At 60.6% G+C, this 17638-nt stretch overlaps 1 protein-coding gene across 3 annotated transcripts in view; it reads left to right on the plus strand.

Annotated features, from left to right (window-relative positions):
- The window catches only part of GAK (cyclin G associated kinase), a 49322-nt gene that overhangs the window by 17658 nt on the left and 14026 nt on the right, over nucleotides 1-17638 (plus strand). For all 3 annotated transcript variants that reach the window (XM_072947805.1, XM_072947814.1, XM_072947819.1), the window contains exons 7-15: nucleotides 2451-2540; nucleotides 3790-3925; nucleotides 4172-4284; nucleotides 5729-5801; nucleotides 7412-7535; nucleotides 14400-14449; nucleotides 14996-15144; nucleotides 15653-15775; nucleotides 16542-16675. In XM_072947805.1, coding sequence (XP_072803906.1) covers nucleotides 2451-2540; nucleotides 3790-3925; nucleotides 4172-4284; nucleotides 5729-5801; nucleotides 7412-7535; nucleotides 14400-14449; nucleotides 14996-15144; nucleotides 15653-15775; nucleotides 16542-16675 — 992 coding nt within the window. The remainder of the gene's footprint in view (nucleotides 1-2450; nucleotides 2541-3789; nucleotides 3926-4171; nucleotides 4285-5728; nucleotides 5802-7411; nucleotides 7536-14399; nucleotides 14450-14995; nucleotides 15145-15652; nucleotides 15776-16541; nucleotides 16676-17638) is intronic.

Raw genomic sequence — 17638 nt, forward strand, 5'->3', positions numbered from 1 at the left:
TGGCGGGCTACCGGGACACCAAACCCTGTGTCTCCATCACTGTTCTCATCCCAGACTTGCCTCTGAGTGTCCTATGGCTTTTTTTTTTTTTGTGCACCTTTTTTTGTTGTAGTAAAGCACATAACATAAAATTTACTGTCTTAACCATTTTTAAGCTTGCAGTTCACTGGCGTTAAGTACGTTCACATCCTTGTGCAACTGTCCCACCATCCGTCTCCAGAACTTTCGTTTAAAATAAATCATTAAAAAATATAACTTCAAGGAGATTTGGCAGCTCCCACAGGTGACCCCAAAGGAGGTTTGGAGGGTGTGCTCGGAGCACGTGTGCGTGGAAAGCAGCACTGAGTGGGAGCAGACACACCCTGGTGTCGGGATCGTCCGGGAGGGTGGGCGCTGTCCACACACTCGCCACTGCACCCTCCTGCTGCTAACTTGGACTTCGGTAAACGGCCGCAGAAACTGCACAGTCAAAACCATGTGAGACAGAAAAACAGCAATGAGCGGAGAGGGCAGGGGTCCCGGGGAAGACATGTTCCGAAAAGGAGTGCGGAGACGAGTGATTCTGCTATAGGCGGTGCCCTGTTCCCGGAGGCTGGGGTGCGAGCCTGTGCTTGCTCTGTCTGTCTGTCCCTCGGGACCTGCCCTGTCGGAAGCATTTATAGGAAAGTCGGTCCCAGCAAAGTGCCCACGTCTCAGTGCTGCAAACCGCGTTCTCCTCAGGTTGGCTGGCAGGGATGGGGGTGAAAGGAGGCCTTGGCCGGGCATGCTGGGGCCGGGCTGGGGCCCAGGAAGACCTGGTTTTGTGATCACCTCGCGGGGCTCTGAGTCGTGTCCCCTGAACAGACCCCCACCATCGAGTGCACCGCGTATCAGGGACTGGTCACTCTGACCTCGAGGCCAAGGTGTAGTGTCTTGCTCTGCGGCTGCGTGACCACCACGGCTGCTCCACGCCTGCCGTGCCCAGGGACCGGAACCCTGCGCCTTGCCTGTTGTTCGCGGGGCCTGGTGGATATGGTTCTTCGTTGCTCGGGCCTCTGCGGCTCAGTGGTTATTTTGGTGCTGAAATGTGTGGGTGTGCTTCGTGCTGGTTCCTGTATTCCTTGACATCGTCGCTTTGGAGTGTTTACCTCTTTTCTGCAGCGGCAGGATGCACCTACCTGGCCCACCTCGTCGTCCCTGATCCTGCAGGAGCGCTGCCCTCTGTGTGGGGGCAGGGCCTGTGCGTGAATGGCGCGGAGATCCCCTGCCCTCAGGAACACTCATGCCTGACCCCCCGCCCCACCCTGCGTGCATGTCCGTCCCAGCGGGAGCCTGGCCCCGCTGCAGCCTGTGCTGGAGCTGGGAGCTCCAGGGTCGCTAGGAAAACCAAACCTCTCAGAAGAGCTCAGGGTTTGCCTGTGGTTCTTTTCACGGCCTCGTGTGCGGCCCAGACCCAGGGTGGGTCTGTTAGGCTGCTCGACCGAAACACATCTGGGTTTATTTATCTTGTATCTTTTATCTTATTTTCAAGTTAACAGACTCTATCTTGCGAGCGGTTTCGGGTTCCCCGAAGAACTGATATGCAGGCAGAGCCTGGCCCGCATCCCCTGCCCATGTCCCCCAGTCGCCCTCGCTGCGTCCTGCTTCACCTTCCGAGTTTCCTTCTCCTGAGGAGCAGGCAGATGTGTCCGCTCTCGTGCCTTCTGTCTGCTTTCTCTCTTCTGAGTCAGTGCTGAGTTGAGTGGGACCGTCTTTGTCCCTTCGTGTGCACGCGTCTCCGTGTGGCACCGTCTGGGACGTCGGCTGTGTGCAGCATCACCGCTGCAGAGGACAGTTTCCTGCGTGTCAGGACGTGTGTTCAGGGCGCGATCCTGGAAGCGTGATCGCTGGGTTGAAAGGTTCGGGCCATACGTACGGCTGCTCAGTGGAGGTGTGTCGCCCGCGTGCTCCTGGTGCTCACGGGAGCCTGCCCTGCCCAGCGGGGGCCAGTTGTGGTGGGCTGCTCTGGGCTCTTGTACACCTCTGTCCATGCAGGCACGTGTCGGCGAGGGGCTGGCATCCCGCGTGCTTTCTCTTGCAAAGCGCATGTTGCCGTGGGGAGCAGTGGCCCCTGCTCGCCCGGGCCTGTCCCCTTCCTCTGCCTGGGCCAGTGTGTCTGCCGTCTGTCAGGCGCGCTTGGTCGTGGCTGGGCGTCCTGCAGGCGTGGGTGGCGGGCGTTCCATGGAAGCCCTGCGGCAGCAGGCGGGTTTGGCTTCCGTGCGTTTCCGTCAGGGGTTTCTCTGTCGAGAGGGGCTTGTTGGGAAGCTCCTTCAAGGACACCGCTGCCTTCACAGGCGCCGAGCCGGCTTGCACGCCTGGCTCACCGTGCCACCCTGGGCCTGGTCTCCGGACTGGCGCGGGACCGCGGTGCTGCGTAACTGGTGTTGCTTGCACGTGGCTTTCCCTTTGACGTGTCTGTGTCCTCCCTTCAGATCACCAGGAACACGACCCCCATGTACCGGACACCGGAGATTGTGGACTTGTACTCCAACTTCCCGATCGGCGAGAAACAGGACGTCTGGGTGAGGCTGCTCGCCCGCGGAGCCGGGGCAGCCCTGCGCGGGGGAGGGCTGGCGTGAGGCCCTGGGGTGCAGCCTCCATCTGCTGTCCCCTTGGCTTCCTCCTTTCTTTTCCTCCTCCTTTTCCTTAGTCTTTTTTAGTGGCACTTGTGACTGCTGTTGGCGGAGCCTAGCTGGCTAGGAGCTGGGTTGGGGGTCAGCGCGAGGCAGTGTGGGCAGAAGTCCTGGCCCAAGAATGTCTGCTCTCCTGGTTGGAGCCTCTCAGGGGGCTGGAGGGTCACAAAGCCACTGGCCACAGGGCCAGATGCCAGACATCCCAAGCGGCCTTGCAGCTTAAGCTGACCTGGGCGTAGCCAAAGCGAGGGCTAAGCCCAATGCCTTGGGAAGAGATCTCAGAGAGGCTGGGCCGGACGCTGGGGCAACCTTTCCCTGCCCCTCTCCTGGGACATGTCCCAGCAATGCCAACGTGGGGTGAGGGTGATGTCTGCTCCGCCTCTGTTCAGCGTCAGAGCACAGAGCTTGGGGAGCACAGTGCTGAGCACACAGTGCTTCCCCTCCCCGTCTGGGGGTCTTGCAGCCTCCCCAGTGTCCCTAAGAGCAGGGACAGGTGACCCTGAATCCCCGCACCTCGGGGCTCATGGTCTAGGCCCGACGGGGCCATGTCCAGTGCCAGCCCCACCGTGAACGTGAGAGTCCCCGTCCTGGGAGTAGATGGAGACTAAGATGTGAGCTGGTTGGCTCCAAGTGGACGCCGTCAGCCTGCCCCTGGTGAGGGCGCACGCGCACACACGGCAGTGAAAGGTGGACCTGGAACCGTGCACTTCGGGCTTGGCCTGTCTGGGCCCAGCATGTGCTGCTCAGCCTGAGATGCAGGGTGGGCTCCGGTGCCTCCAGCATCCCCCGTGGCCAGGTGCTGGGATAGGAGAAGCCGGGAGAAGACACGTCTGGGTTCAGGGCCAGTTCTGTGGAGCCCCAACCTGCCCTGGGTGTGCCCTGTCCTGCATCTTCTTAACACTGAGGAGCGCGGCCGGGCATCTCCTCGTGGTTGCCCGGCCCGCAGATCCCCACACATGACCGTGGGAGCTTTCCGTTTCGAAAGGATTTTTTTATCAGAAAACAAGAGTTCGGTGTTTGTTGACTGCTCTGACCTTGATGAGCAGTGGCTGGCGTGGGTGGACGCGGCCAGACGAGGGGGAGCCTTGGTCATGCCAGGGGGCCTGGCTGTGACCGCCCCTCGCCCTGTTCCCTGCAGGCCCTGGGCTGCATCCTGTACCTGCTGTGCTTCCGGCAGCACCCCTTCGAGGATGGAGCGAAGCTCCGCATAGTCAACGGGAAGTACTCCATCCCTGCCGGCGATACACGCTACTCCGTGTTCCATGACCTCATCCGTAAGTCGTGTGCAGGGCCTGCAGGGCATGCCTCCTGGCAGGTCCAGGCAGCTGCCCTGCTCAGCCCCGAGTGGTTGGTTTTGGTGATTTTGTTCCATCACACCTGCTTGCTTGTAAAACCGGTAACGAAAGCAAAGCTCAGGGCCTCGGGGGTCCATAGCCCCTGCAAAGCCAGCCATGCTGCTCGCCCACTCGGGACCCCGGCTCCAGTGGCCTGGGGACAAGCATGCGCTGTCTCTGCCACAGGCGCCACCCTCAAGGTCAACCCCGAGGAGCGTCTGTCCATCAGCGAGCTGGTGAACCAGCTCCAGGAGATCGCGGCTGCCCGGAACGTGAACCCCAAGGCACCCATCACTGAGGTAGGCCCTCTGTGTTGCTGGTGGTTGCACAGTCTTCATGCTGCCCTAGCGTTGGGTGACCCAGCCCTCGAGGGGCTCGCAGCCATCAGGCAGGCAGGAGCCCCGAGGACGGGGTCCCCGGAGTCGGGAGTAAAGCGGGGGTGGGGCTCCCGGGGCGCAGGGTGTTTCTGCGCCCCGTGGGCACCGGTGCAGGGCCAGGGCAGGACGTGGAGACAGTCCTGGCGCGTCAGGCAGCAGCTGTCACGTGAGGAAGAGGGGGCGAAGTGGGCATGGCTCAGGTGGGACTCGGGTCTAGGAGGGCAGTGAGCACCATGGGGGTGGGCCTGGGGCTCCCGTGGCATCTTACAGAGGGTGTGTGCTCCCAGGGCTCAGCAGAGGGTCAGGTGGTGGTGCGGGGGGCGCAGTTGGGGCGGTCAGCCGGCACATGTGCTCGGGGTTGCTGTGTGCAGCGGGCGGAGGTGCCGATAGATGGATGCAGGCCGCTGGTCAGCAGGCTCCTGAGTGTGTCCTGCTCTGAGCACCCCCAGGGTCTGGGACCTGCGGCGCAGAAATTAAGCACCTGTAGTGGGCAGCGCCCAAGGGTGGGAGCATGGAGAAGGCTGAGGCATGGGGATGAAGAGTGTGTGGGAGGGAGAGGGCGGGACGAGGGGCTGGGGCGCAGTGCGGGGAGAAGGTGTGTGCCTTTGAGGAGCTGATGAAACAGCTAGACGGAAGTGGGAGTTGGTGTGAAATGAGACGGTCGATCTGGTAGACACGTGTCTCCCGCAGGCGAACCTGTTCTCTTTAAGAGCCCAGGGGGCGTTAGCATTAACGTCTGCCTGCTGGTCACAAGGAAAGACAGCATTTCATCATACTCCACAGAATCAGTAACACATACATCTCACTTTTTGGGCTTAACGTGATAAAACATAAACCCGATGAGAACATTTCGTAAAATCCTACGGGAAACCGTAAAGTGATTTCCGAATATCTGATAAAAATTGTAGCCTCGGGAACTGTGGCCTGCTTACGACAGAGTGAGTTTGCGGCTGACACTCCAGTGGGCTGGGTGGGGGCTACAGCCCGGCTTCCAGACTGCTGCTGACACCCGGGGCTCCAAAGAAGGTTTTCATGTCATGGCTGCCGCCAGCGCCTGCCTTGGGCTGTGTCTCCCGCGTTCCTGCTTGCGGCCAGGCCTGGGGTGCAGACCACCGGGCCCCACGCGGCATTGTTGACAGCAGAGACAGCCTATGTCGGGAACGTGCGCCTGATTGGTCCCAGGTGTCAGCCCTGTTGTCCAACCTGTGGGAGGTTCCTTCATGATTTTGTCTTAAACCAGGTGGAGAGAGAAGGGTTGATGTGGGCCGCGTGCCCGAAGTGCATGGCGCCCTGTGCTGGCGTCTGAGGATTCTCCGCAGCGAGAAGCGGTGTGCACTGTGCCCTGACTGGTGTTTGATCGTTGCAGCTCCTGGAGCAGAGTGGAGGCTATGGGAACGTGGCCCCTCCTGGGGGCCCCACAAGCAGCAGCTACAGTGGAGGTGAGCACCCCACGCGCCTGCGATTGGCAGGCCCCAGGTCCTGCTCTTGAGCCTTGTGGCCTGATGGTGCGAGGCTGCACCTTCAGGGTCCTTAGGGCCAGCCCCACATCCATGGCTCCCGCGCACCCCAGAACTTCAGGCTGTGGTTTAGGATGGGGAAGGAGGGCAGAGCCCGAGCACCAGCTGCCCCTCCCCATGTGGTCGGGGCAGCCCTGGTCCTCTGAGCCCTGGTGCCTGACTTGCAGGTCTGGGGTGACCATGGGCACTGCCACCTACCCCTGTGGCTGATTTGGCCAACGGCTCCCACGAGCCACTGGAAAGTGTGGCCCCTGCCCAGGCAGGTGAGGATCCACCTTCCAGGGCTGGCCAGCTGCGAGCACGAGGCTGGGGGTCTCATAAGGGGTGCCAGGAAACCGTGTGGTCAGATCAGGGGCCAAGGGGCCAGTTCTGCTGGTCTGAAAGTGCAGGCTCTGGCAGGGAGAGGAGGTGGGGCTGGTGGGCTTTCCTCATGACGCATGTCACCTTAGCTGAGCGGTTTGCGCACTGATTGTGTGGCGTGTGCCAGGGCAGGTCTGGTTGCCCAGGGCCAGTGTAACATAGCACGTCCTGGGAGGGCCTGGGCTGGAGCTTCGTGCTGCCGTCCTGCCCAGAGGTTCTGAGAGCTGTGCCAGGGCGCGCTTCTCTGCCCTGTGCCCCCAGGCCGTTGCCACCTCGCTGTCAGGCTGTGAGTCCAGCCCCCGTGTCCTCCTGCCGCTCTTCCTTTCCAGGGAGGGTCATCTTGGCAGGTGGCCAGCCTGAGTCCTGGCCCCATATCCTGGCTCTGTGTTCATGTGTTGTGGGTCCAGCACGGCCAGGGCCCACTGGTCACTGCCTTGCGAAGGGCCAGCATGGACACACACACAAGGTTCATCAGCCATGTCTCAGAGCTGACTGACAGCCCGAAGGCCCCTTGTGTCAGGTTCCGCCCAGTTCTCTGACATCCACTGTTGCCGCCTGGTCATAGAGGCCCTGAAGAGGCCACAGATGACCGCGTGGCACGGGTATGCGTGTAGCCCTGCCTCCTCTCTTCACGCTGACTTTTAGCACCATCACTACCTCTGCAGACCACACCCCTGGGGACCCTGACATTTCGGGGCCCACCTTTGGGTGTCACCACTCTGGTCACATCTGGACTGTGGCCAGGAGGCCCCTGCCTGCAGACTGAGCTGTAGCTCACGTGGCCATTCTGTGCCTGGCTGGGACCACCCACCCACATATCCCCGCTCCCACACCCTTCTCTCCCTGATCATCTGTGGCCTCTGTGTCTGCCGGTGTCCCCGTACCTTGGGGACTAGCTGATTGCCTGGCTGGGCTGTGGCATGCGGCTGTCAGTGCCGGAGTCCGTGCTGGTGTCCAGCAGATTCTGGGAGTGAGCTGAGTGAACATCCTGCAGATGGGGACGGAGGGCTGTGTGTGCCAAGAGGCTCCAGCCCGCTGATGGCGGCCAGTTTCTTCCCTTGCTGGGGTGCCGGGCGCTGGACAGTTCTCCTGGAGTGCTGGCGGTGGTGGCAGGATGTGCAGCCTATGGGTTTTGGACGTGCCCCGCCCACCAAAGCCTGTCTCTCTTGCAGGCCTGGCAGTGGCAGAGTACGACCAACCCTACGGCGGGCTCCTGGACATTCTGCGGGGGGGCACCGAGCGCCTCTTCACCAACATCAAGGACACCTCCTCCAAGGTCATCCAGTCGGTCGCCAAGTGAGTCAGGGGCGTACAGGCATGTGGTGTCTGCGCAGTGAGATTTCCGAGCCCCGGGCACAGCCCTGTCTCCAAAGTTGGGAGAACCCATGCTTGCGGCCACGGGTGAGCGTGCTGAGCTCAGTGCCTGCGTGGCCTCAGCTGTCGGGCCCAGACCTGGGGCTGGGCTTGATGCTGCTGGTGGGGGTGGCCCCGTGTCCGCCCCCGCCATGGAGGATGTGTGGTGGGCAAGCGGGTGTGCAGGCGCTGGCGGTGTCACTCTCCTTGAGGGAGGCCCCGGCCTCGGCACCCCTCACGTCTGCGCTGCCCCTTCCTCCGGGGCCACAGCACACAGCCTGCCTGACCGTGCTGCTGAGCTTCAACCAGGGAGCTCTCAGGAGTGCCACCTACCTTGTCCAGGGTGGCACTTTGTCTGCGTTTGTGAGACCCACGGTCCTGCAGTGCCCACAGGCACCTGTTGGCTGCATTTCCCTTGTCCATCCTTTGTGCCATGGTTGCTTTGTGTCCATAGCTGTTGGCAGCACAGGCGAAGGCAGATGTGCACACGTGAGCGAGTACGTGTGTGTGTGTGTGTGTTGTACGTGAGGGCTGGTGTGCGGGCATGCGTGCGTGTGTGTGTGTCATGCAGTTGGTGGGCTCCGTGGCTCTCACAGGCTCTATCTCCTACACGGTCTATCTGACGAGAAGGACCTTGCTTCCCGCTGCAGGCTGGGTGTCCAGCAGGGCAGGGCAGCTGCGTCATATGGCCCTTGGTGGCATCCCAGGCCTCGCCTCGTGGCTGGCAGAAGGGGCAGAGGAAACATTTATCCATCTGTGGGGGCTGGCTCCCTGGAGTGCTGGCTACGGAGACGGCAGCCATTGTGCAGCCTGAGGCACGAGTTCTGGGGGTGGAAGCCAGGGCCCGGGCGGGGCGTGGACGGGCAGAGGTGACCACTCAGCCTCATCTGTCACCTGCCAGTGCTTCTCACAGCAGGTGACCTCGCATGACGGCTCCATGCCTGGCTGCCTGGCGTGTGAGTGCCGCCCACCCTCAGGGATGGGCGTGGGGTGCCGTGGGTTCTTGGGGTGGACCCGACTGAATGGCAGCCCCCAGTGACAACAAACGGGCTGTGAGGGAGTCTGGTCTGCCGCCTGAGGCTAGAGAAACGAGAGTCAGCGCGAGGCCGAGGTGCTTTCCCGCCGTGTCTGCAGTGGGCCCAGCAGGGCGGAGCATGGATGCCGGGGCTGCGTCTGTGCGGTGCTGGAGTTCCAGAACCGTGGTGACCGCCCCGTGTGCACGTCCACGGATGTTCTGCATGTCCGTGTGTTCCGAAAAGCAGTTCTGGTGAGTAACTGCTTGGGACAGCTACTCACGAGGGCGGGGGTGGTGGCCGCTCATGCCTGCTGTAGCTGATTTCACACTCCACGCGACTCACGTGAGCATCTCAATGAGCCCAATTGCACCTCGGGCTGCGGCAGGACCAGGCCACACAGTGACGGGGCACCACGCGCACCCAAGGGCAGGTCCTTGTTGGGAACGGGGTTCCTGAGAGAAGAGGAGAGGACATGGCTGTGTCCCAGACTACCCCCGGGCCTGCAGTTCGCCCGGGACACCCGACCTGGCGCACAGCCATCCTCAGGGCCACAAGTCCTTTCAGAGAGAGGGCACGCTCAGCTCAGGAAGAGGCATGGCATCATGGACAGACGGACGGACGTACTGAATTCCCAGCTGAGCTGTGATGACAGGTGTGATGCACCGTGGCCCGGGGCAGCCCCTGCAGACCCAGCCCCCAGGGCCCGTCAGGGCTGCCACGGACGTGCCCACCTGGTGCTTGCTTGCAGAAGGACTGGCTTGCCACACGTGTGACCACACTGGACACTGTGTCACATGACTGGGCCAAGGGGAGCCCTCCCCAGGCCTTGCAGACAGGCCTGAGGGCCCGAGGTCAGGCTCTGTGTGACTGCCTTCTGCCCAGGACGTGTACCAGCAATCAGAGAAGTCCTGTGAGCCCCTGGGTTGGTGAAGTTGGTCTAGAAATAATGGTGTGAGTTTGCTCCTTTTTGGCTCTCTCCACTGAGAAGGCCTGGGGCCGGCCACAGCCCTGGCACCTGGGCTCTGGCTGTCCCTGCCCTTTCCCTCGATGCTCAGGCCGGGCGGTGTAGACTGGACACCCGGTCCTCCCTGAAAGCACTTCACAGGGCAGGACCCAGACCAGATGTGGGGTTCTCTGGCCTCAAGAAGATACTGGCAGGTGGAAACATTCCGACACCGACGGGCTCGGGATATGGGGACGCAGCTCCAGGTCTTTAGTTTACCAAACTGCAAGCAAGAGCAAAGGAACAACAGGGAAGTTCTCCTCCCCACCGGGGCTCAGGCGAGCCCTGCAGCCATGCCCACCGATGGTGTCCTCTATGTGGAGTCCCAGGGCGGCTTCAGGCCCGTCACTGGTCACAGGGACCCTCCAGGGCCATGCCAGCCCCTCGGCTGCAGACGTGTGGACCAAGGGTCCTGAGGTCTGCCTGAGGAGGCTCTCCCCCCACACACAGCCCAGCCTGTGTAGCCTCTGCGTGGCTGTGGCTCCCTTGGGGCCTGGCCCTGAGCCCCCATCTGTGGTCTTTGGTCATTTCTCCTCCACCAGGCACCTCCAGTTCCCAACTTGGCCCGTGTCTGAACGCTCGGTGTTGCCCCCCCCACGACCTGTGCGGGTGCTCCAGCTGCCTCCTCGGGGCCTAGCGCCTGGCCCCCCAGCACCAAGCCCACCTCGCAGGCCCTACGGGCCGCCCGCTCTCGCCTGCTCTCGCCCTTCGCTCTTTCCACGCTGGGCTTTTCTTTTCCTCGCTGGCTCCTGTGTTAGGTTGCGCAGACCAGCTCTTCTGCAGAGGGTGAGCGTGCCAGCCGCTTGCTCCTCGCCTGCTGCTTGTCTTCCGCTTGCTTGTTCTGTCCTGGGCTTCGGTCAAGCACAGGCTGGCCTTGTGCTCTCCAGCGTGGGAAGGCCTCTCGTGCCCCGAGCTGTGAACGTGTCGGTCGTGATTCGAAGTCTGTTTCACGTGTCTGACTGCATCGTAAGCATTTGTTTTGGTAGCTTTGCTGTTGCACGTGCGGGTCTTGGATCTGCCTGGACCTCACTTTGGGGACTTTTCTTCCCTCTTTCTTTCTCTCCCCCGACAAGAGGACGCTGCCCGGCCTCGTCCTGTGAGCCCCTCAGCCCCATGGCGCTCTGGTCTGGGAGGCTAGCCTGCCTCCTTCCCTCCTTCCTTCCTGAGCACACCAGGTGCTCTGGCTCCTCTGTGTCTTCAGACGAGCTCTGCAGCGAAGCTTTCGAGCTGCCTATGCGGCCATTGAGAGTGTTGCATCGTGTCTGTTTATGGTCAGTTTGGGGACAGTTGGTCTCTCTGGTGCTGACTCCATTCCTGCCCTCTGTGATGCCCACCGGCCGCACTTGGAGGATGGAGGAAGGGCAGCGTGTGTGGCAGCCGGCCTGCGTGGGTGCCCTGGCCCTGGCCTGACTCCCCTGCTCAGGCCAGTCGTGCAGGAGGGCGCCCCATGCTGCCCCTCCCGGCAGACTGATGAAGACGGTGAGGGTAGACCAAGTGCAGAGGTGCAACCACGTTCACATTTGAAGGTGGTATCGGGTGGGAGGGTGACAGCTCTGGGGTAGAGGGCCTGCATGGTGTGCACGAGGTCCTGGGTCCAGTCCCAGTGCCTCCGTTAAGGTGGGGGGGGGGATCTAAAAAAAATGGAAAAAAGAAAGGTGGTGTCACTCCTCAGTTAATCTATATTCATTGCAATAAAAATTAAAGTCTTGACGTTGTTCCCACAGATTCTGATCTTAAATTTATGTATGAATTACCCCAAGCTACCAGCAATGTTTTTAAAAATAAGAATGGGAACAAATCCTATTCTCTGTCAGTTTTTCTCAAACATCCGTTGTGTTGTTACAAGTGCAGTGGTTAGACTCACAAGTGGCGCATACTCAGGTCGGGCTGCTGCGAGCAGGGCCTGTAAGTCTGAAAGGAGTGACAGGCTGATGAGTGGACGGTGCTGCAGCCATGGACACTGTGGAAAATAAAAACTCGGGTCTTATAAAGTAACAGCCAAATACAGTGATTCTGACTTGTGAAGGGATCTAATGGTGAATTGATGTTTCTTAGGAAAACCTGATAAAATACAAGGGACGTCTTGATAACACCAGAACAAGAAAGATTTAATAAATGTGACAAAAAATGTATAAGGCATGGAGGAAATGGTTAATTAATTTAACGGACACAAAATAAAATTTTTCTGTTCTTTGGGAAAACACATTTCTTTAAAATAGCAAGGAGATGTGGCAGTGGTTGGGAGTAAACATGTTCCAACCGCACGGCTCACAAAGGAGTAGCGCCGTAAGACACAGCGGCATGTGGACGCTCAGATGCGTGGCAAACGTGCCCAGGCGGTTACTGAGGGCAAGCTGTGAGTAAGCTGCAAGAGCCTGGCCCCGCGTGACCTTGTGGACGCGCTGCTGGAGCGAGGTCGTGATCCCCTGAAGGCCTCCTGTTTTAATTGGCGTGTTTAGACCATTGGTGTTTAAAATGTCGCGCGTAGGACTGGCTGCTCGCCGTGCCTGCTCACATCCCGTCTGCGAGTCACGTCCTGATTCTGCCTCGTCACCGTCACTGTGCTGGTCGTGGCGTCTGTGACCAGGGATCTCTGGTGTCACGGCAGCGACCTGCTGAAGGCTCGGTGGAGGCGGGCGGTTTTCAGCAAAGAGCTATTCTGATCAAAGGGTGGACCCCGCTTGGTGGATACGAGGCTGCCGCAGGCTGTAAACAGATCAGCGTCGTGTGAACAAGACTTCCAGCCGCACCGGGAAACCAGAGACTCCGCATCCGCTTTGCTGGTCCACGGAACCACGGCGTCCCCGGGGCGCCTGTGGTGGGAGTCACAGCCGCCACACGTGTGCCCGAGCTCAGGCCGCCGCCCTCGTCCTTCGGTGCTGCTCTGCCTCCCACCCCGTTCTGTCCTTTGTGGTTGTCGCTGAGCGTTTTACAAGGTCCCATCTCCTCTCCTCTCTCGGCACGGCAGTCATACTGCTTTTCTCTGCCGTCTGTAGTGGTTGCCCTGGAGTTTGCAGTGCCCGTCACTGCTGACCGAGTCCACTGCAGGTGGCATCTGAGCGCTTCCCAGGCAGTGGGTGTGCTGTGTGCTTCCACAGGCGTGAACCCCGACTCCTCCCTCCTGGGCCTCGCATCGCTGGTCACTTCGCTCGTCCCCCCGGCACGTCTAAGCACGTGTGTACACACGTGCAGTGTGTACCTAAGCACTCACGTCGGGTGCAGCGTCACCATTATCAGTTTGAACGAAAAGTTCTTTATTAAATTAAGAACGAGAAAGGGAAACAACGAGGACCTGCCGTATGGCACAGGGAACTACATTCACTTTCCGGTCACAGCATGTAATGGAAGAGACTCTGAAAAGAAAGTGTGTGTGTGTGTGTGTGTGTGTAACCGAATCACTGTAAATCAACTACACTTCAATTAAAACAAACAAACAAAAGAGCACCTGGGAAAAAAAGAACGAGTAAAGGAAACGTTTTTATTTGATCTTCGTTCATCCCTCCTTCCATGCTCTTCTGTTCCCTGCGGAGATCTGAGTTTCTGCCCCTCATCCTTCTTTCTGAGGGACTTCTTCAACAACATCTCCAGAAGGCGGGTCTTCTGGCCACAGGTTGCCTGAGTTTTTGTTAGAGAGTCTTTATTTCTCTTCTGTTGGAGGGTAGCTCCTCAGGCAGAGAATCCTGGGCTGCTGGCTTTTTCTCCCGACCCTGCGAACAGTTCACTTCCCTCTCGCTTGGTTTCCGGAGAAGTCGGATGTACCTCTTCTCTTGGTTGCTCTGCAGGTAAAGCGTCCCCGCCCCCGGCTTCTCTCAGGATTTCTTCTTTCCTTGATTTTCTGTAATTTGAAGCTGTCACGGCTGGCGTAGTTTCCCTGCACGTATCCTGCCTGGTGTCCTCAGAGCTTCCCGGATCTGTGCTTTGGTGTCTGGTGCTACTTTGGGGAAAGTGTCGGTCGTACTGTTTCAGGGCTCCTTCAGGCCCTTCCTCTCTCTCTCTCTTCTGGAGTTCCCGCCATGTGCCTGTGACACCTTCTGAGGTCGCCCCGCCGCCCCTTTGCTCTTCAGTTTTCGGGGTCTGTACCGAGAGGCCCTCTAGCTCAGAGTCTCCCCTGGGCTGTGTCCAGTCCACTCAGCCTGTCAAACAGAGCCTTCGTTTCTGTGTTTGCACCGCCGGCCCTCCTCCTTGGTTCTCTCAGAGGGTGTCCACCTCTGCTCACGCTCCCCGCAAGTCCTGGGTGCCGTCCACTGTGTCCACTGGGGCCTCAGCACGTTAATCGTAGTTGTTTTAAACGCCGTCTGATAACCCAGCATCCCTGCCGTGCCTGCTTCTGACGCGTGTTCTTTCTCTTCACGTGTTTTTTCACCATTCGGTCTGCCTTATAATTATCTTCTGAGCCAGACATGAGGTACTGGGTCAAAAAAACAGCATCTTCCGTTTTCGTTGCTCTCTCCCCCAAGCCAGCTCCTAGTGTCACAGCTGTTCAGAGCAGGAAAGCAGTGAGAGCTCAGCACCTCCTCTGTGGGGTCCGTGCCTCTCCACCACCTGCAGTTTATAATTGCTCGTCTGCTTCTTAGATAGATGTCGGCTCCGTGTGTGCATGTGTGTGTGTGGTCACGCAGGTGCACGCATGCGCACTGACACGTATGCACACGCACCCAGCTTTCCCTGTGAGCTGCCACCAGAACGGTAAGGTCCCCCGCGGCCTCTCCAGGACTTGCTTCAGTCTAAGCTCTTGTGAGTTAACTGTGGAGATTTTCTGCAATAACCACGTGCTCTTTTTCATTCCAGTTACGCAAAGGGAGATTTGGACATATCTTACATTACATCCAGAATTGCAGGTACGTTTGCCAACTTTAACCATAAGGACACACTTTGATTCTTCCCTGTCCTGGGGCGGCTTCTGGTGTCTGACCTCCAGCCCATCCTGTGCTGCCATGTCAGGCAGGGCGGGCAGGGTGCGGCCAGTGGAGAGGGAAAGTGCCTCTCGGGTGGGCATTCACTTCCCCGAAATGTGGCCTGAGGTGTCCGTCCCCGTGGCCAGTGTGCCTCCAGGCCCTGTAGTGGACAGTGCCAGGGTCAACCCAGCTTCTTCCCCGGTCTGAAACTTCCTGAAACTCTGCGGTTGTGAGGAAAGAGATACAAGGCCACACGTGTTAAAACGTGGGTCTCTGGGTAAAAAACAAAATGCAAACACTTGGAGACCCTCTGGTGTAGCAGGCTCTACGGCAGAACCTGCGTCTTGCGGCCGGGGCTGGGACCTCTGCTCCGACCCTCCTCGGGACTCGCTGCACCAGTCAGTCAGCGCTGCGCCGCTGAGTCAGCGGCTGTGTTGCTAGTGAGGCTGTGGGGCGGCCACGGTGGCTGATGGGGCTCCTCTCTTTCAGTGATGTCGTTCCCGGCAGAGGGTGTAGAGTCAGCCATCAAGAATAACATAGAAGACGTGCGGGTGTTCCTGGACTCGAAGCATCCGGGCCGCTACGCGGTGTACAACCTGTCCCCGCGCACCTACCGGCCCTCCAAGTTTCACAGCCGGGTGAGCGGCCGGGCCTCTGCTGCCCTCTGAGTGTGGTATTCTTACAACGGGCGCTTAGCCTGGTGTGGCACTCGGTCCACCTTTGCCACTTTCTGGGGGGGCCGGGGGCTGCAGTGGGAGGGCGGCTCCTGGGTGTGAGGATACAGGGGTCCGAGGGCAGCGGGTGGTGGGGAGTCAAGGAGGACTCCAGAGTGTGAATGGAGAGGAGACTGGTGGTCTGGTTTAACCAGCTAAGGCTGGCTGAGCTGGCGCTGTCTCTGTGTCTCACCGTCCAGCGGCAACAGGGGCCCCTCTGTGTTCTCAGCACTGAAGACTCGGATGTGGGCACTTCTCACCGTATTTAAACTCATCCCGAGCGGGAAGGGCAGGCTCTAAACCCCCGGTGCCATGTTGCACAAAGAGCTCAGTGCTGAGCGGAACCTGCGGGCACCCGTGGGCCCGGGTGGGGTGGAGGGAAGCCCCCGTGGGCCGGCACGCCTGGCCGACGAGCCCGGTCCTCTCCCTGCAGGTCTCCGAGTGCGGCTGGGCCGCCCGGCGGGCCCCACACCTCCACAGCCTGTACAGCGTGTGTAGAAATATGCATGCGTGGCTGCGGCAGGACCCCAGGAACGTCTGCGTGGTGCACTGCATGGTGAGCAGGCTGCCCGAGCCATCCCTGCGCAGGGGCCGGGGGGGGGCGCCAGGTGTCCTGAGTGGTGGCGCCAGTGCCAGGAGGAGCTGCCGCCCGGGTGGGGTGCACACGCCCGCCCGGACACTGCCGTGGCAGTGGCCCCCGGATTTCCTCACGGAGCTGCGGCATCGCAGGCCCTGCTGAGCTCTAGGAGCCAGGTCCTGCGAGGAGCAGCCCTGCCCTGGGGTCCAGCCAGCGGCCCAGGCCCAGCGCCCAGTGTGGCTCCTGTCATCTTGAGGAAGCTGGCCCCAGGGGAGCAGCAGCTGGCCCAGTGGACACCACTGGGTCCCTTGTGTCAGGGCCTGCTTGGAGAAGACTGCCCCCTTGTGGAAGGTTCGAGTCCCCTCCTGACAGCACCGGGTGCTGAGGCCCCCCTGCCCTGCGTGGCCCTGTCTGTACCCCCCACTTCGGGGCTGAGGGTCTGTGGGCATCACACCCAGTGGGGCATCCGCCGGCTCATGCCCTTGGGGGTCAGTCCTGGTGTTGACAAGTCACACCCGGAGTGAGGACCAGGGAATTCAGTGGGGGGGGGCCCGGGAGTTGGCCCGTGTGTCTGTGGCCGTCCCATCGTCTCCTTCCTGCTGAGGAGGCTTTATTCTCTGCTCCCCAGATTGTGGCCTCACCAGGTGGGTTTTCCTAAGTTCCCAGAGGAGCTCCAGCCCCAGGTGGGAGCCCTGAGTGTGGCGGGAGCGATAGCCACGTGAGCCTACCCTGTCCTTTGTCCTAGGATGGGAGAGCTGCCTCTGCTGTGGCTGTCTGCTCCTTCCTGTGCTTCTGCCGGCTCTTCAGCACCGCCGAGGCTGCCGTGTACATGTTCAGCATGAAGCGCTGCCCCCCGGGCATCTGGCCATCCCACAAGAGGTATGGTGTCCGCTCTGCGGCCCCGGGGAGGTGTCACTCAGCCACCCTAGGAGGCGGAAGGAATTTGAGGAGAGTGTCTACCTACCGTGTGGGGTCGAGGTGGAGCCGGGCCAGCGAGCGCAGTCGGGGTGCACACTTGCTCGCGAGGCCATGAGGCAGCCCCTCGTTCCCCTCTCTGTGCCTGTGACTTGGCGGCTTCTCGGGGCAGTGAGGTCCGGGAGATGGTTTCCTATGGCTGCAGCAGGCTGCTGCCTCTCGTCCTACCTCCCCAGGAGCCTCTGCCTGCCCCGAGACTGGCCCCTACCCCGCCCACCCTGCAGGAGGGTGGGGCTGGGGCTCAGGCCTGTGGAGGTGCCTCGGGCACACATGCTCCCGCAGGCACTGGGGGGGGGCGTTTCCTTCCTCTGCAAGAAGGGCCTTGGTGTGGACACACAGACCCCGAGAGTCAGGGGAGCGCAGCGACTGGGGCCCTGCTGCCTCCCCGGCCCCAGGCCTGCGGGAAGAACCGGAAGGCATCCAGGCCCAGAGGAACAGAGGGTCGTTCAGGCCGTTCCTGCCACTTGGGGTGGCCGCCTTGCCCGTTGATGCTCTCCTGCCCGTGGGGCCTACTCCGCTGGCTCACTGGTGTCCACCACCCTGAGACACAGGCCACAGGGTTGTTTCTTCTGTGTGGTTTGTGAGGGAGAGGCTGCAGATCCTTCTCTACACACCCAGGGCCCCACTGTGTCAGCAGCCGCTGGGGCGGGGTGGAGTGTGCCTGGCTCTGGAACCCCCGCCACAGACCCCGCGGGCACGTCCTTGGGGACGTGGAAATGTAGATGCCATTCCCTCCCCAGTGACTTCAAAAGTAGTGGCACCAGTGTCAGATTCAAATCACTTCCAGTCCTGTAGGAGAACAGTCACAGAGCAATTGGCCCCAAATCCGAGGCGGGACGGAGGCTTGGGGTCTGTGCCCTCTAGTGC

The sequence above is a fragment of the Vicugna pacos genome, chromosome 2, assembly GCF_048564905.1.
Source record: "Vicugna pacos chromosome 2, VicPac4, whole genome shotgun sequence".
NCBI lineage: Eukaryota > Metazoa > Chordata > Mammalia > Artiodactyla > Camelidae > Vicugna > Vicugna pacos.